At 39.9% G+C, this 19,853-nt stretch overlaps 1 protein-coding gene across 1 annotated transcript in view; it reads left to right on the top strand.

The window, feature by feature from the left end:
• TNFRSF21 (TNF receptor superfamily member 21) overlaps positions 1-19,118 on the top strand; it is a 74,264-nt gene extending 55,146 nt beyond the window's left edge. The window contains exons 5-6 of the mRNA XM_033217392.1: positions 15,356-15,584; positions 17,691-19,118. Coding sequence (XP_033073283.1) covers positions 15,356-15,584; positions 17,691-17,920 — 459 coding nt within the window. The 3' untranslated portion in view covers positions 17,921-19,118. The remainder of the gene's footprint in view (positions 1-15,355; positions 15,585-17,690) is intronic.
• Positions 19,119-19,853: the final 735 nt, after the last annotated feature.

Here is a 19,853-nt window from a genome sequence, read left to right as displayed (position 1 = left end):
CTCTTCTTTCAAATTCAACATCTAAAATGAACCCAGCCTTCCAGAATCATAGCTATTCTTCCTTTCTGGGACATGAGCATTTGGAAGAAGCAGCAAAGCAGTGGGATGATAGTTGGAAGTGATTGCAGTTTTGCCAAAGCTATTAAAAAACAAAACACTGCCCTAATACAGCATTCCAATTTGTATGTTATCTCTTTTTCCATCCTTTTACTTTGATTTTTTTCTGTCTTTATTTAAAGAGTGTCTCTTGTAAGAAGCATATATTTCAGATTTTTTCCTTGAATCTAGTCTGACAGCTTTTGACAATTAGAGAATTTCAGTGTGTTTACATTTTTATGTAATTATATAATTGCTTTTTAAATGTAATTTTAAAAATGTAATTACTGAAATATCTGGGTTTAAATCTACCGTATCTTTGTTTCCAATGTGTCCTGTCCTCATTGCTTCCTCTCTCTCTCTCCATCTTTTCTTGCTTTCTCTTGAAATAATCAAGTATTTTTTTCTTATTCCATTTTTCCTCATCTGTTAGCTTGTTAATTTCACATTTTTTACTTCTCTTTTAATGAATACCCAAGGGATTACAACACACGTGCTTAAATTATGACATATAAGTAATAAATGTACTTCTTACGATTTTACAGATACTACAACAACCTTAGAAGGCTTGAATCCTATTTATCCTCCTCTTACACTTTGCTTTTGTTTTCATGAATTTTCATGTTACACTTTTAATACTGCTAAAAGGCAGAGTTGTTATGGTTTTACACAGTCAGTAGTCACACGGATTTATCCGCATATTGATCTTTTCTGTTCTTAATACCTTCCTCCTGGAGCTTCAACTTCTACTTGAGATCATTTTTCTTTTGCCTAAAGAATACTTCTCTGTATAGGTTTCCAGCAGTAAACTCTGTTTTTCTTGGTCTGAAAAGTACCCTCTAAATAAATAAATAAATTGCATTATCTCACCTTAGTTTTTTGAAGGATAGCTGGAAATAAAATTCTAGCTTGCCAGTTATTTTCCTTTAGTCCTTTAATGTCTGGGTTTAAGTTTCCCCTGCTAACCAGCAAAGGAGAGGATGCGATTTTATTTTTAAATCTATATTACATAACAAATTTTGTGCACAATATTATAACAGGCACTTTGGGCAATGCAAAGATGAGTAAGACAAAGTCAATTGCCATCAAGGAAGCTTACATTTGGATGGAAGGAAGACATTTACACATACTTAGATAATCTAAAGGAGTCAATCCAAGAGTTCGGGGGGAGGAATGTGCTGGATCTCCATCTAACCAGCCAGTAAGGCTCTGATCAGAACATCAGTATGGAGACGTGTGCCGGGTTAAATCCCTGTCCTGGAAACATAGTCACTTTGGGGACCTGAGTAAATTACTTGGCCTCTCTGCCTCAGTTTCTTCATGAAGAAATAGGAACAACATGAGAGCCTGTCCTATGGGTTACTCTGAGAATGAGGTGATTGTGTCCCACTGTAAGCACTCGTCAGATGTTGACTATTAATATTGCAATTGTTTCCAGGCTCTGGAGGCAAAAGAGATGGAAGAATGTTCCTAACTAGTTAAAACTCATACACATAATGGGTCTTTTAGATGCTGAATACTGAGGGTCACTTAGTGTTGGGTGGGGATGTTCACCCAATTCCAGGACTGCTGAAAGCAGATGGCCGAGCAGGAAGGCTGCTATCTGGGTTCAGTGCCCCAGAGCTGGAAATCCCAGCTAACTGTAGGTATGTGTTGCTTACTGCCTGAGCACATGTTCCTAGGCTGGCTGGGATGTTTTCTCTAGCAAGGGAGATAATGGTCTGCTTCCTCAATAGCTGGCAGAAAAAGAGAAACGAAATTGAGCAAGTGAATTTCTGGTTTTCCTTATGATTTGGTTTTCCATGTTTTTTTTTTTTTTAGCTCCCTTCTTTTATTTTACAGCCTTTGTATGTGCAGAGAGACTTAACCAGTACACTCTTTCCCTGTGCTTTGGACAGGGTGGGAGGAAGGGAGTCTGTTTCTTCTCCATAGGAAACCCTGGGCAAACAATTTCTCTAACTCTGAGATTTTTCCTTTTAAAATGGAAATTACAGGACCTGCTCTTCACACTCGGAGTGGTTATCAAAATTAATTTTAATAATCAAATTACTGTGGGCCATACTAGAGTGAGATATTAAGGTGATGTTTAGCAGCTAGGTTCAGAAGTATTATATCTGTGGTTAGAGTTTCAGCATCCCTTCATTGCTTCATGAGAGAAAGGGGCAGAAAAAGAAATTTTATAGATACTTAAAAAATGATATTAAAAACAACCACAACAATTTAAAATAATATAAATTGTTCCTTTAGCTGTCTGCTTTGATCAGAGATTCACAAATATAAAGGACTGACGTTAACCAGGCAGTGGAGTGGAGAATCCATGCTCTACTTCTTATCTCTCCTTCCATAAGATTCAGTAGATTAAAACTACACTATAATTTAACAGCCAGTGGACCCACCGCCAATGTTTTGTGGTGGTTGTTGTTGATTTCTATATAATAGAATGATTCTTTGTTAGGGTATTTTAGTCCTTTCCAGAACCACATAGGAGACCTATGTCTCAGGAACAGAGCATTTGTGCACTTAGGCACTCTCTCTCTCTCTCTCTACTATAGTAGACTCTGTGTTGGAGCCTGGATGGCTTTGCTCTGTATAATCAACTCGGAGAATCCCAACAGCTAGAGAAGTACTGGCCCTTCTATTTTGGTGAGAACAGCACGCCTGCCTCTGCTGCAGAGGGAACTACAGTTACTGATTTTGTGCTTACCAGCTGCAGGATGCAGCTGTCCTTATCTACGGGTCTGACTGAGACCAGCTATTTTCAGAAATTTAATACAGTGAGGGCGAGTTGAAGCAACTACCAGCTGTACATTAACTGTTGACTTTTTGCTTGTTCAAATTAGTCTTTGTCATTAATTTTCCTATTTGTCATCTCTTAGAAAATAGGGATTCTTGTCCTAAGACCTGAGGACCTAAAGTAACAGCTAAACTTGCATGTTATCTAGCAGCTGCCCTCTGCCATGTTACTACAGCATGGAGGGTTATTTAAGGTCAAGTTACTTAATTGGTAGGGTGTGACTGTGGGCTCTAGGGAACTTCTGGGGTGGTGGTGAGAAGAGGATGTTATAAAGGGATTGCTGACTGACACACTTGGAACCAGGAACATTTAGTGATGCTTGTGTTTAAAGTTGTCATTGTGCACAAAAGAGCAATGTTTATAAATAGCAGTTAGATTTTTAATGACATTTCAGGCTGTTCTATTTATTATCATAGTCCAAGGTTTCATTCAGTTAGTCGACAACCTTTTGTCAGACACCAGCTGTGTGCCTGGTACTGGGTAAAGAAGAAAAATGGTCGGTGCCTTTCAGTAACTCACTTGTGGCAATGGAGATGCATGTGCAAATAATTATCATTGAAGTGTGCATGAGGAATTATAAGCATCAGAGTGAAAGAGTACTCAACCTGCCAAAAAAATACATAGAAAGCTAGACCAGATATATATTTGTCCATTTGAAAGTCATTTAAAAAAATCAGACTAGTTTTTTTTCAAGACTATATTTTGGTCCTCTTTCCTGAAACGTTCACATTTGGTTTCCACATAGGAAGCCCCACGTGCTTTTTCATATTAAGGGCTTCTCAAATCTTTGACTCTGCAAAGAACATCTGTTTTACTTATATCCTTGTTTTGCTCAGTAGCAAGCTTTTTAGAAACCCTTAACAGTTCTGTAATATTTAAGGCATAGAAGTAAGGTTTTAATATCCCATTTCACGTCACGTGCTAGAGATCGCACTTTGAATCTCCAGGAACTACTAGAAGGAACTGATAAATTCAAGAATTTGACTTTGTCCCTCTGAATTGGGTTTGAATTTTGCTTTTGCCACTCACTATGTGACCTTGGGCAAGTCCTATAAAGTCTCCAAGCCTCAGTTTCTTTGTAAGTGTCTTGGAAAGATCTTGCTGAGAACTAGAGGTGAGTGTAAATGCCCAGTCCTGCACTTGACGTAGAGTAGGGGGCTCAGTAAATCTTAGCAACTATTTTCTGTGTTGGAATTTGAATTCTACATCGTCCTTTTTTTGACTTAACAGCAAATGCATCCTGTTCTCAATAAGTGCACATTAAGTTGAAAGTGGACCAGCATTTGCTAAGTATCTGTTTCATCCCAAACACTGTCGGGGTGCTCTATAACTGGTTTATTTAGCAAGCTTCATGGTCCTGAGAAGTATAGGTGAAATGGTTTGCGTCTGTGTCCCTGCCCAAACCTCATGTTGAATTGTAATTCCCAGTGTTGGAGGTTGGGCCTGGTGGGAAGTGACTGGATCATGGGGGCAGATTTCCCGCTTTGGCACTGTTCTTGCAATAGAGTTCTCACGAGATCTGATTGTATAAAAGCGAGTGGCACCTCCCCCTGTCACCACTGCTCTGACCATGTAAGACATGCCTGCTTCCCCTTTGCCTTCTACCATGATTATAAGTTTCCTGAGGCATCCCCAATCATGCTTCCTGTACAGCTTGCAGAACCGTGAGCTTATGAAACCTCATTTCCTTATAAATTATCCAATTTCAGGTATTTCTTTATAGCAGTATGAAAACTGACTAATACAGATATATTACTATATTTCATTGAATCCTGTGTCAATTGTAAGATGTACCATTGTCATTATGTATTACCGAGAAAGAAATAAAATACTGCTAATTATAATTGTAAGAGACATCCCCATTTCAGAGATGTTAAAATGTGAAAAAAAAAATACGCATCATAGAATTAAAAAAATGTAGTAGTTGAGCTTGCTGTATGCAGATCGTAAGGAGAAAAGTCTAGGAAACAGATTCTTGGGGTCTTTATATTAATGTACACTCCCTCCCCAACACACACACACACACACACATACACACACACACTCTTATTAGTATTGCTTTTAAGGTTGAAATAATTTAACACAGACAATTTATTTGATAGATTATCAGAGCACCCGTTATGTATTGAGCCCTGTACCAGGCACTAAGATACTAAATGAAACAAAACAAAATACAAAACAGAATCATCCCTTAGGATACTGACAGTTTTATAGGAGGGAAAGATATGTGAGCCAGACTTGAGAATATATTCTGTGAAGCTGCTATACAGAGGGATTGAAGTGGGCTTTAATTTTTTTCTGAGACAGAGAGTCTCACCATTCAGAAAAGGCTGGGTCTGTTAGTGGATGACATTTCCCACCCCTTTAATCTACGCCCTTACTGGCTTTCTCATTGCGAGGAAATCAGAATCAATACTGTGAAAAGAAACTTATTTTCTCCATCAATTACCAGTGCAGGAGAGCACATTTTCATTTTTTCTTTTTAAGGCCAAAGCACCAATTTGGATAAAGTTGAATAGCTTCCAGCTTTGGCCTAGCTTCTCCACTCTGTGTTTGTGAAAGTGTCCCTTATTCTGTTATAAACCAAGTGTCAATAACAGGTATACTTGCTGATGAGGAATAGCATCATGGTCAGCAGTAGGTTTTATTTTATATCAGTTAATTTCGAGGTTTTCATCCTTTATTTGTCACCATTTCCTTGGGAGAAACTAATGTCATTCCTGATTTTTTAATAAATAGTTGCCAGAGAGGAAGCTTTGATTGATCTACAGTTGGACTTTCAGAGGATGACTGAAATTAAATGCCCAACAACTAAAATAACTTATCACCAAAAAAGTATTAGAAAAAAAAACTTGGGGGAAATGTTTTGTTTTTATAATCACAACAGTAGAGAATAACATAAAACACAGAAGTCGTACAAGAACAATGCAACTACTTAACAATAAATACACAAGCCAGAAAACACTATATGCAAATCAAAAGACAAAATAATCACAGGTAGAAATTGTTTGAAACATTGGGTTAAGTTTCTTGAAAAATAAGGAGTTTTTACAAATTAAGAAAAACATGTGCAGTCTTGTGAAAAAGACAGTTCACAGAGAAGGAAAACTGCAGACTTTTTAAACATGCAGATTTTTAACCTCTCAGGCTGGCACAGAGACCTATGATTCCACATCTAGGAAGCTATCTTACAGAGGTTCACATGCATTCCGAATGATGCAAGTACACGTGTATTCATTGTAGTGTCATGTGTAATAGCAAAAGAATGAGGAGATCTACAAATGCCCTTCACTAGAGGACTGGTTATGTAAGTTATTGAACATCCATACAGTGGAATAGCATGCACTTGTCCGAAGAAGTGAGTCAGCTCTTCATGTGCTAACCTCAAGAAGGGTTAAATGAGAAAAGGCAAGGTGAAGAGTAGTATGTAGGATGGGGCACAGTGGCTCACACCTGTAATCCCAGCACTTTGGGAGGCCCAGGTGGGTGGATCACTTGAAGTCAGGAGTTCGAGAACAGCCTGGCCAACATGGTGAAACCCCATCTCTACTAAAAATACAAAAATTATCTGGGCCTGGTGGTGCGTGCCTGTAATCCCAGCTACTCAGGAGGCTGAGGCACGAAAATCAATTGAATACGGGATGTGGAGGCTGCAGTGAGCTGAGATTGCACCACTGCACTCCAGCCTGGGAGACACACAAAAACAAAACAAAACAAAAAAAACAACAGTATGTACATTGTGCCACCATATTGCAAATATATATACACACACAGTATATACATAGATGTTAAAAATTGTTTTAAAAAATAAGGGGGTGGAGAATATATGTAGTTATTTTTTGGTATAAGTATAGACTATCTCTGGACGAGTATATTGTGACTTGGTAACAGTAGTTACCACCATGGAGGGAAACTGAGTTGCCGAGACTTGGAAGTCAGAGGTTAAAGTCAAAGGTTACTTGGACTTGTAGACCATATGCATTGTAATTCTAATGGCATGAATCTAATTAATGGACTTATTATGCAGTGCTAATTTAATCAGATTTGTTGAGTTCAAAAAGCCTGAGTCATAAAGATGAACTTAAGCCTTCTTACTTCAAGGTCTTGAGTTTCCTTTGAAATTACTTTCCATCCTCCACAGTGTCTTATGGCAAACTTTAAAAAGGTTTGTGAAACTTTTTCTCATGGATAGGATTATCGAAAGGCTTTCTTGTGGGAAAGATTTTCCAATAGAAGTTTAGGGAAACGTAAGGAATTTCCAACGGAGCATGATCTCCTCATGTTCCGATGGTGCTGAGCTCTCAGAAGGCTTGGCAACACATTCTAACGTGAGTGGGCTCCAGCTCTGAACCAAGAGAACCCACTTATTCACTGTCCTCACTTCCTCTTTTTGAGAAAGCTAGTCAGTGAGTCAGCTCAGGGCTGCAACACCATTACCGTTGATGTCAGCAGCCTGGACAGCTTGCAGACACCCACGCCGGCAGCGGGGCGGGGCCGCTCCCCCCTTTTTCCTCCCTCTGGAGCCAGCTGGTTCTTACCAGCTTTGGCAGATTTGTGCAGCACTATTTGTTGTGGCTTTTCTCCTTACATACAGGAAAGGCACAGCTCTCTTGCTTAGGGCAAGGATTGGCTATTGACACTTCGACTTAAATGGGGGTGGATTTATAGACTTTGGAGCTCAATTTTGAAATTAACTCTTAGACATGAGAATTCTAAGACAAGGTAGATACAGACAATTATAGCCAACTACCTCGATTTGAGTTTGGGGTATTTAAGCAAGAAACCAACCGTGACCAGCTAACCTAGGCTAACTTCATATGCCTTAAGTAAGGTTGCAGTTGAAACAAAACCTTTTCATTATTTTGTGTTGAACAGATCTAGGGTGAGTGGGAGTTTTTAAAAATAATTCCCCAGTGGTTTTGGCATTTTTTTGGCCAGTTTAATCCTGAGATTACCCTGATGGTGGGTGAGTTTGTTCTGCAGGCTCTGCATTGGCTCCCAGCTTAAGGTTCACTCACCTATGCCATCTCTGTGTTCTGGCTTGAGGGCTCCGAAGGAAGGTGAGCAGAACATCTTGGTGTTGTACTCCGGTTCCTTCTTCTATCCCATGACATCCAGTGATCCCAGGGAGCTCTAGACAGCAGATGGCCCTCGCTGTCCACTTGGCAATTGACAATTTAGATTTAAGTGTTGGTGCTGTTCCCTACTTATGTAGTGGAAGCACCTCCTTGCTTCATGTACTAAAGTCTGTGCTGCACAGGAGAAGAAGAAAGAAGGAAAGAAAACAAGAGGTTTTAACTCAACGATCAGAAGCTCAGGAAAAGTTTGGGGAATTTTTGTTTTAAAGTTACTTGACTCTTGGCCCTTCTCTTTAATTTTTTAAAATAACGTTTTAAGAGAAGACTTACAAAGCAAAGAAAATTTGGAAGCACATTACCACGAATAATAAATCTACCATCTAGATTCAGTAGTTATTCACATTTTGGCATATTTGCTTTATCTATGTATGTATACGTTTCCAGTCCATATTCCCGTTTCGAAGACTTTCCCTAAATTTCTTATAACTGATAATCCTTCTTTCAAGCATTTAGAAATCAGCATTTTTCCATTTGCCTCTTAAGATTTTTGTTTGCAAAAAAATTTGAGTATATTTGTGTTCTACTTGCCAAGACCCCTTACTCGGGATTGAATTGAACTAGAATTCACACTCAGAAGAATAATTTTAAAATCATTGTCTCTCATCATTTGAAACTTTTTAGGTTGATGTATTTGTTTTTATTTTTTAAGGGAGAAACCATTATATACAAGTATTCTACAGTGTCGGAACTTAGGAATTGAATAGATTCAGATAAATTGTTTTGTGATCAGGCTTGGTAACCCTCATTATATGAACCCTCATTTATATCTGAAATCCTGGAACCACATAGATTTGCATTAGAAAGCATTTCTTATTATCTGAATTCCTCTTCTCTAAAGACCGCATAGATTCAGATGTCAAGAAATACTTTTCTGGCAAAGGAAATATGCCCTTTTGTCCTCCCAGAGCCCAATCTCATATGCCTATATAGGCCTATAGAAGGTCTTGAAATCTAATTTGATTTTGATTAAGTGGACAGCTGGGAAAGCAGGGGAAACAGGCTTGAGATAATATCATAATTCTTAGATAGTTGTAATTTTATATTTATTTGTGACTAGAATTCCTTTGAGATAAACTTTTAGTAGAAATTGAATTTTTTTTTTTTTTTAACCAGCCACTGGTCTGTTGGGATCTGAAATATTTTCAATAGAAAACAAAGTTATTGACTACTGTTGAGGTATCTGGTATTTACAGAATCTTTCATATTTATCTCAGGGCAATCATCCAGCTGGAGTGTAAATCTGCCATTGAGTCCCAGGTACTTACAGATCTCACCTCTACCCCCTTCACTCTGGCAGAGGGGCTCAGGCAATGCCTTGTGGTCATGTGATTGCTTGTAATCAGATTACAGGGTTTGTCAATTTTCTCTAAATGCTGTGGGGTCCAGACAGGGAAGTGACTTGGCAGCAAAGAGGGTAACTTTGAAACTAGACAGACCTGGTGTTGAATCCTGGTTCTATGGCTCGGGGCAAGTTATTACCTCTTAGAGCCTCAGTTTCCTCATCTATAAAATGGGGCTGATACAACTTCCTTAGCAGCAAATGAATCACAGCTATTTTCTGCTGAGTCACCTAGCACAGTTCTGGCAATGGCTTATTTCTTCGGGTCTCTTTTTGTTACCTCATGTGGAATAGCAATAAGTTTCAGTTAGATTTAGCAAAGGGCTTTTAAAAACCATTATTAAAGTGATAGAGATTTTCACAAATGTAACATAGAACTCTTCTTTCTAAGTGTTGAATGAGGTCTGGAGGGAAAAGTAAATCAAAACAGTGACTTTACTATAAGGAGCTTTCTGCTGGAGACTGTCAGGCATATCTGGTTATATTACGGAAAGGGGGCCTGGTGTTATTGAACTGGGTAGTGTCAGGAGCCAAGGGGTTCAATTGAACCATGTTAGCAGGCTGGCAAAGAGCATCCATCCATGCTGGGTAATTAATACTTCATTTCAGGGGGTTACTGATGCATCAAAGTCATTAATTAGTTTTATGAAAACAGATCGTGCAACCACAGGGAGATAGTAATTGGGTAGTAATTGAAAATAACTTTGTAGTAAACTTTAGTTGAGTAGGTAGTTCAGTTGGGGGTAACTTGGAAGGGGAAAGAGAATTGGAGTGGGGGATTAGGGCATGAGGAGAATGAAGTAGCAACAGTAAAACGAGCAATAAATAAGACATAATTTGAATGGAAGGAACACAGAAGTGACCTAGTCTAACCTGTTTAGGTTAGAAATGAGACCACAGGTCTGATGAGGGAAGTGGTTTTCCTAGCACCACACAGCTAGTTAGTGTTATGTCTTCTCTCTTTTCTTGCAATGCTTTTTCTAGGATTTTCATGACTTTGATTTTTAGGAGCTGACTATGGGGAATATGAAGTGCATGCCACACAGATGGTAGCTGAGGCTGGACTTCTAGCCCATTCCTGCTCTCAGAGTCTACTCAGGAATGCTGCCAGATCTTGCTGCCTTGAAATCTTATTTCATTTCTCTACCACCCTTGTCATGAATAAAACTTGGAAGGATTTTCCTTTGCCATCCATGGCTCTGCCATCCCCAGGGCCTAGGGGAATACTGCAACCTTCACCAGTGTGTCATCTCAGGAAAGGCCAGTCAACAGGGAAGTGATTTTTCAGTTTGTTATTAGAAGTGGAGAATTATTTTTGAGCTAAAGTTTCCATTTCTTTTTCTTTCTTTCTTTCTTTCTTTTTTTTTTTTTTTTTTTTTTTGAGATGGAGTCTTGCTCTGTCGCCCAGGCTGGAGTGCAGTGGCACGATCTTGCCTCACTGCAACCTCTGCCTCCCGGGTTCAAGTGATCCTCCTGCCTCAGCCTCCTGAGTAGCTAGGATTACAGGCATGTGCCACCACGCCTGGCTAATTTTTGTAGTTTTAGTAGAGACAGGGTTTCACTATGTTGGCCAGGCTGGTCTTGGACTCCTGACCTACAGTGATCTGCCCATTCGGCCTCCCAAAGTGTTGGGATTACAGGTGTAAGCCACCGCGCCCAGCCTCAGTTTCCAATTTTGATTTGGTTGAGCACCCAGAGTGAGTACTTCAGTTTTTTAGAAGTCTGATTGGTGTGGGAATGTAGGGTTGGCAAGGACACAGCTGGAAATGGGGAAGGGCAATGATGACAGTCATGGCTCATTGCGGTACAATCCAGATGTAAGTTAAATCATTATTCTCATAAACCCTGCTACCAAACTCAGTAGCCCAGAGATGTTCAGATGCCCAAATTTCCAGCAGCAGTCTGTTTACCTAATCCGTTTGGATGGTTCCTTGTACTCAGTGGTAGAGATGCTCGGAAAGGAAAATTGTTAGGTCAGCAGCAGAGCTTTAGGTGTGACTCAGCCTTGAGTAAGTTCAACCATTTATCTTTCTTCCCTTATCAGTTTGGACTAATAAGTACCTGGAAGGACTAAGTGTGTTTGCATGGAAACTAATCAGAAGGACATTTGGGACTTGTTTGGCCAAAAGAAATGCCACGTTCTTGAAGTTCACAAAATAGAATTGTTCTCTTTTGGGCTGCTTTGGGAGCTCTCCATGCCCCCTACCATTCTGGTCTATTTACTGTCCCCACCTCACTTCTTATGTGAGTCTTCCAAGTTAGGATTACGTCAACGGCAGTAAGCAAAAAGAACTGTAGTTTTCAAGTTTCTCCAAAGGAGCTTCAAAAAAGTGACAGATACATTGCCTTTACAGGACACATTTTCTTAATATCTGCCTCACTGAAATAAGTTGGGGCATGTATGAATCCCAAGTCTATGAACATTTCACAAAAGTATAGAGAGGAGCTCAGCCACATTGATAATCTTCCTGCTACCCTGTTTCTTGGCTACCCATATAAATAAGAGCTGCCGTGGTCACAACATTTTCAAGGTAGTGGAAAGAAAATATACTTATCAGTGGTGACTGCTTTTAAAAGCATTTATTGATTGTCTAGCTGTAAAAGTTAATAAGTTAATATATCTTTTTTCTTTTTTCCTTTCTTTCTTTCTTTTTTTTTTTTTGAGACAGAGTCTCCCTCTGTCACCCGAGCTGGAGTGCACTGGCACGATCTTGGCTCACTGCAACCTCCACCTCCCGGGTTTAAGTGATTCTCCTGCCTCAGACTCCCAAGTAGTTGGAATTACAGGCGCACGCCACCACACCCAGCTCATTTTTGTATTTTTAGTAGACACAGGGTTTCACCATGTTGCCCAGGCTGGTCTTGAACTCCTGACCTCAAGTGATCCACCCATCTCGGCCTCCCAAAGTGCTGGGATTACAGGCGTGAGTCACCGTGCTCAGCCTAATATATCTTTACAGAGAATCTGGAAAGCTCAAAGAAACTTAGGATATAAATTATTTTGTTTTATGAGTATCTTGGTAAGTTTATGCTCAAAGTTTTTATAAGAGGATCCTCTTCTCTGGAAATATGGCTTTCTTGTTTAGAGTATTTGTCTTCTCTTTAGTATCTAAATCTTATTATAGGTGTTCTTCATTGGCTGTAAACTCAGAATACTGAACCATGAACTTTCAGGATTAATAAAACAAGGAATTAATTTATTCCATGTATTCTGATGACTCAGTGTTCTGATTAGAAAGCAGAAGTAACACAATGCTTAGTACAGTAGCAGTACTGCAAACAGGCTTTGATGGATATTGTATATATTATGGTAAAGTGAGGAAAGAAATTTCTATGAGCATTATTTTTTCTTTTGGGAAAGAATGAAAACAACTTAAACGAAGTCAGAATGCAACCAGCTACTGTTGCACAAATTAAGAGATACTTATACTTCGTAACTGAGTAGATTTTCTAGAAAGATGATTTTCAAATGGTCTCTGACTTTGGCAATGCTTGTGAGCTCTGTTGTGATGCTAATATCATTTGTAGGGGCATTTTCATATTCACCTGATTCATTGCTAATTACAGGAGAACATCAGTTCAGCATTCTGTCTTTCCAATTATGTTGGAAATCATGTGCTTAATTTTTGCTTTTGGACCTTTTGGCAAAATTGGGGGGAAAATTAAACAGTTAAAGTTTTCAAATGAATTTAGGAAATAGGTGGGTGGACTTTTTGTTCGTTAGCATATGGTTTGTGGGTGGGAATTTCCTTTTTAAGCAAGAACAGTGTACTGTGTTGACTGACCATGTCTTCCAGTGTATTGTCCCCGAGAACCAGAATGTAGACAAGTGTTCTTTGTCTAACTGAATGAATTTAAAAAGTGTGTTGGAGGTCAGGAGATTGAGACCATCCTGGCTAACTCAGTGAAACCCCGTCTCCACTAAAAATACAAAAAATTTAGCCAGGCGTGGTGGTGGTCGCCTGTAGTCCCAGCTATTGGGGATGCTGAGGCAGGAGAATGGCGTGAACCCAGGAGGCGGAGCTTGCAGTGAGCTGAGATCGCGCCACTGCACTCCAGCCTGGGGATGAGAGCGAGACTCTGTCTCACAACAAAACAAACAAACAAAAAACATAAATGAAGTATGTTGGCATAAATGGCCACGTGCATTTTCAAGGAGGAGGGGCACGTGCCAGGGTCAATGGAATTAAAATTTTACAAGCGTATACATAACATTTGTCTGTAGATCAGAAAGGGACTGCTAGGTATGCATGTTTCTCAAGTCTGAAACTTGCACTGGAAGCAGCAGCAGGGCGTGGGTGGTGGTTCAGAGGAAAAACGCTGTTGGAACATTAGACATGTGCAGTCATCAGTTGTCTTTCACAATCTGAAATCAGTTGCAAGAATTTCTCAGGCCTTAAAGTGTGTAAAAGAAGCAGTTGTGTTTGGTTTGTGGTTTATATAACTATTCCATGTAATACTCTGAAATATCAATATCTTCGTCGAAGAGCTTGAAAACATTTTACTTGAAGTGTGTGAGTGAAGGGCTGAGGATTCTGAGTGGTGATTAACAGCTTGGGGAGACTGCCCATCATTCCCTGAACCCTGCTCTGTGTGATCGGGCCATCTGGCTCCCAGGATTTTTAATCCATGTTGGAAGAGCCAATAAAAAGATAAAGTCAATTACTAGGAGAGGCCACAAGTACCTGCCAGAGTTCTGATGTATTTTCTCAAATGAAAGGGTCAAAGAGAGATGTCAAGCAGGCCTGAGTTGCTTGCTGTCTCCCAGTAGCTGTGTGCTCTCTTTGGGCCCCAGTCGCTTCACCGGTAAAATGAGGTCACATCACCTATCACTCCCCCCTATCTCCACTGCAGCCCCCAGTACAAGTCATAGTCATACTGTATGTAGCCACTGTAGGAGTGTCCTAACTGCTCTCCCTGCTTTGATTGTTGCCTCCCTAAAATCCATTCTCTACCCACCAGCCAGAGTGGCATGGTGAAGCTCACCATCTTTATCTGAAACTATCTTGTATGTTTGCTGTTGTCTCTCTGACCTCCCCACTCCATAATGCAATCTTCACAGTCTCTGTTCTGTCCTTTCAGTCATTACTCTCTCCTCCCAGCCACTAACACCTCTCATTTTCTTCTGTTTTTATTCTTAATTTTAGCAGTTTTTTTCCTGAGCTAGTTTGAAATGAGAGTCAGAAAACCTGGGGTCTAGTTTTAGTTCTGTGACTTCCCTGTGGCCCTTAGTTAAGAAAGTCACTTCACTTCTCCAGGCCCCAGTTTCATTCCCTGTGAAGCTGAGTGTAAGAGTCAGCGAGCGCTGTGGTAACAAAGGACCGCAGACTGAGGGCTTAAACAACAGAAACTGATCTTCTCACAATTCTGGAACCTTAGAAAGCTGTCTTCTGAGGTCTCTCTCTTGGCTTGTAGCTGGCTGCCTTCTCACCAAATCTTCACTGTGTCTTCCCTCTGTGTGGGTTTGTGTCCTCATCTCTTCTTTTTATTAAAGACACCAGTTATAGGAGTGTAGCCAACCCTAATGACCTCATTTACCGTAATTACCTCTTTAAAGGTCCTCTCTCCCAATAGTCACATTCTGAGGTACTGGGGGTCAGGGCTTCAACATGGAGGGGCATAATTCATCCAGCTCATAGTACTAAATTATATCTAAGACTCCTTTCAGCTCTACAAAATTATATTTTAAATTGGGGATCTTTCTCCTTACACTCATGTTCCCTTCTACTCCCCTGAGATAATAGCTTGGTTCATATGCCTCCCAGTTTTTAGTACTCATGCATATCCTCACTGTAGTTTTGAAGGGTTTAAAAGTCTGTGTGTATGTCTAGTAATCATATAAATAAGTTATGGTCAACTGAAATGGGAGGATGTATATATAAAATATTAAATGGGGAAAAAATAACCTCTGAGGAGGGATTTTAATTTTACTGTTTTTTTTTTTTTGTCTATATATAATAATAATAAAAAAAATGTTCCCTCCTACAGCTGGAAACTGACAAACTGGCTCTCCCAATGAGCCCCAGCCCGCTTAGCCCGAGCCCCATCCCCAGCCCCAACGCGAAACTTGAGAATTCCGCTCTCCTGACGGTGGAGCCTTCCCCCCAGGACAAGAACAAGGGCTTCTTCGTGGATGAGTCGGAGCCCCTTCTCCGCTGTGACTCTACATCCAGCGGCTCCTCCGCGCTGAGCAGGAACGGTTCCTTTATTACCAAAGGTACAGGCATCTCAGCAGACCTCACACAGGCACTTTAAACCCCCCAAAGAGCCCCTGGGATTTGTCCCTCCCCTTCCACAGTCCAGGTGTAGTTGAGAGGTGAGTCATCTGAATTACCTGCCCAGGAAGACCAGTCCGAAACTTCAAGATACGCTGGCCCGAGAAAAACCTCGCCATTGGCTGGTGAAGACACGCCTCCGAAATCTTCACAGCTTACACTGCCTGGTGGAGAGCCTCGTGGCCACCCTTTGGCCTCATGATGCTATCAAATGTGTGTTTCGGGGAAGGCCTGATAAAATGTAGTCTGGCAAGATTTTTGAAAATTATTTACCAAGCTTGCTGTATCCAAAGATTTAAAGTTGAACTTATCTGAAGTCAGAAGTACAGGTTTTAGTCCGTGTGCAGCAGCTCATGCCTGTAATCCCAGCACTTTGGAAGGCCAAGGTGGGCCAATCACTTGAGGCCAGGAGTTCGAGACCAACCTAGGCAACAAAGCAAGACGTGGTCTCTACAAAAAATTAAAAATTAACCTGTAGTCCCAGCAGCTCCAGAGGCTAAGGCAGGAGGATCCCTTGAGCCCAGGAGTTTGTACCACTCTGTTACCTGGTAACAGAGCAAGACCCTGTCTCAAAAACAAACAAAAAACCCCTAAACCAACAAAACCTATTTCGTTGAAATTTAACTTGACTACTGAGTTTTTTGGTGCCACCTTAAATTTTGTACCAGGGGCAAGTGCCTCATTTGCCTCTTTATAAGTCCAGGCTCTGGCTGGCACCATATCCAGATGGTAGGCACAATGTCCAAGCTTGAGCATCATTGATAAAGTGGGTCTAGCCAGGTGCGGTGGCTCACGCCTGTAATCCCAGCACTTTGGGAAGCCGAGGTTGGCGGATCGCTTGAGGCCAGGAGCTAGAGATCAGCCTGGTCAACATGGTGAAACCCCATCTCTACTAAAAAAAAGAAAAATTAGCCCTCTGTAGTTCCAGCTACTCGGAGGCTGAGGCAAAAGAATCACTTGAACGCGAGAGGCAGAGGTTGCAGTGAGCTGAGATCGTGCCACTGCACTCCAGACTGGATGACAAGAGCAAAACTTTGTCTCAAAAAAAAAAAAGAAAACTACAGGTTTTAGTGACTTAAAAATACCCTAAAATTCACTTTGTTAAACTACATTGCAAATACCAATATTTTAAACATTATGGATTGGTAGTTTTGGCAAAGAATTTGTAACTTTAAATTTTTAATATCGGTTAGGGAATTAGCATACACTATTTGTCACAGTTTTTAAAGAAATTTTCTAGTTTGGGGTAATTCCAGTTATATTTTAGTGAAAGGGCTATATTTGATATTTTATGTATTTATAAAATGTTTTATTTACATATTTATAATTTATATACTTTATTAATCTCTTTTACATTTACATAAAATATTTATATTTTAGTTTATATTTTATGTTATATATTATATTTTAGAAAAAGTACCTTATAATAGTAATAAAAGTTATAGTTCCTCATCCCAATGTAAGGTATGACCTGAGAAGAAATAATGTTTTCTTATTTATGTGCTTTTACTCTCTCAGCAGTTTAGTTCTAAAGTATCACAATGTAATCGGAAAGTCATATAAGTAGACTACTTTATGTTAGAATTTTTGATCATTTGGAAAAGGCATGGGCCTATGTATATCTTAGTTTAGTAAACACATTACAGATAGGGAAAGTAGTAAAGGTTTTTTAGTTTTGTGTTTTTGTTTCTTTGGTTTCTTTAAGTATCTCACCATTCACTTTCTGAATTCCAAAATAATTTAGAAGTTAGTTAAGTCTAGGCAAATGTCACATTAATGATACCTCAGCAAGCCATTCAAGCAAGACCTTGTCTGATCTCTATCAGGCAAATCTTGTTTGCTATCTTACATGTGCAATGCCAGTAAAAACTCTTGTGTTGTTTCGAATGTGCCAGAGGGTCACTCACTCTCTCACTGTAATGGAGGAAGGAGAATAATAGGCTGGGGACGAAATAGATGTAGCTCTCTCTAGGACCCCCTCTCCTTCCCCCAGGCCTTGCCAGTACAGTCACCTTACAGCTGTCTTTGCTTCCCTCTCTTCTCTGCAGAAAAGAAGGATACAGTGTTGCGGCAGGTACGCCTGGACCCCTGTGACTTGCAGCCTATCTTTGATGACATGCTCCATATTCTAAATCCTGAGGAGCTGCGGGTGATTGAAGAGATTCCCCAGGCTGAGGACAAACTGGACCGGCTATTCGAAATTATTGGAGTTAAGAGCCAGGAAGCCAGCCAGACCCTCCTGGACTCTGTTTATAGCCATCTTCCTGACCTGCTGTAGAACATAGGGTTACTGCATTCTGGAAATTACTCAATTTAGTGGCAGGGTGGTTTTTTTTTAATTTTCTTCTGTTTCTGATTTTTGTTGTTTGGGGTGTGTGTGTGTGTGTGTGTTTAACAGTGTATATGGCCAGTGCTTGAGTTCTTTCTTTCTCTCTTTTTTTTAAAATAACTCTTCTGGGAGGTTGGTTTATAAGCCTTTGCAAGGTATAACTGTTGTGAAATACCCACCACTAAAGTTTTTTAAGTTCTATATTTTCTCCATTTTGCCTTCTTACGTATTTTCAAGATTGTTCTGTGCACTTTAAATTTACTTAACTTACCATAAATGCAGTGTGACTTTTCCCACACACTGGATTGTGAGGCTCTTAACTTCTTCAAAGTATAATGGCATCTTGTGAATCCTATAAGCAGTCTTTATGTCTCTTAACTTTCACACCTACTTTTTAAAAACAAATATTATTACTATTTTTATTATTATTTGTCCTTTATAAATTTTCTTAAAGATTAAGAAAATTTAAGACCCCATTTGAGTTACTGTAATGCAATTCAACTTTGAGTTATCGTTTAAATACGTCTTGTATAGTTCATATTCATGGCTGAAACTTGACCACACTGTTGCTGATTGTATGGTTTTCACCTGAACACTGTGTAGAATGCTTGATTACTTGTACTCTTCTTATGCTAATATGCTCTGGGCTGGAGAAATGATGTCCTCAAGCCATCAGGATTTGCTATTTAAGTGGCTTGACAACTGGGCCACCAAAGAACTTGAACTTCACCTTTTAAGAATTGAGCTGTTCTGGGACACATTGCTGCACTTTGGAAAGTCAAAATCAAGTGCCAGTGGCACCCTTTCCATAGAGAATTTGCCCAGCTTTGCTTTAACCTATGTCTTGTTTTTTATATACATATAGTCAATAGGTCCAATCTGCTCTCAAGGCCTTGGTCTTGGTGGGATTCCTTCACCAATTACTTTAATTAAAAATGGCTGCAGCTATAAGAACCCTTGTCTGATATATTTGCAACTATGCTCCCATTTACAAATGTACCTTCTAATGCTCAGTTGCCAGATTCCAATGCAGAGGTGGCGTGGACTCCCTTTTTGTGGGCGGGGTTTGTGGGTAGTGGTGAAGGACCGATATCAGAAAAATGCCTTCAAGTGTACTAATTTATTAATAAACATTAGGTGTTTGTTACTTAAGTAGTCTGAGTGTATTTAATCGTTAAATCTCTTGCTTTGTACATTTCCTCTAGTTGTGTGTTGATTAGTCTTTTGCAAAAGTATGTGTGTTCTAAAAACCTCAGCCATTCTAATCTGTAAATCATGGAAATTTGCAAAGGTTTGTGTTTGGAAAGGTACCTGGAGTTTTGTAGGGAGAGACTTCAGTGAAAACTACCAAGCATTTCCTAGTCTTTTGGGTTAAATCTGAGAATTCAGTATTTGAGATTGTCCTTATTATAGGAAATGGGTAGATACCTCATTGTTCCTGAATAAGTTCAGAGGACTCTTATGGTCTTGAGGCAGGGTGAGCTCTCACCTTGGTATTCATTGCATGTCTCCCTTTTCTTGGGAACCATGGCTCTACAGAATTCCAACAACCAGAACCTCAGCAATTTTAAGTTCCTCTTTCCATGAGAAACTGGAAGTGGATGCCTTGCTTGAACATTTGGACACCCACGTCAACGACATTAAAGGGTTTTTCTGGTTTCATCCACTTCCACATGGTTGGTTTCTAGAGAACTATCCTGGTATTTAATTACACTGGTTCTTACACCAGCTTTCCCCTTTTGTCGATAAAAGACACAAACTCTGTCAGGAAGGAAAGCAAACTAGAATCGGTCACAGATGGTAGTGGAGGGGACAGAGTTTGCATTTCAGAGGATTTCAGAACTGCCACTAATTTCATGTGTGGGTAGAAAACACAAAGAAT

The sequence above is a fragment of the Trachypithecus francoisi genome, unplaced genomic scaffold (assembly GCF_009764315.1).
Source record: "Trachypithecus francoisi isolate TF-2019V2 unplaced genomic scaffold, Tfra_2.0 Lachesis_group10, whole genome shotgun sequence".
Lineage (NCBI taxonomy): Eukaryota > Metazoa > Chordata > Mammalia > Primates > Cercopithecidae > Trachypithecus > Trachypithecus francoisi.
Note: the sequence above shows the minus strand (reverse complement) of the source record. Positions and strands in the feature narration are given on the sequence as shown.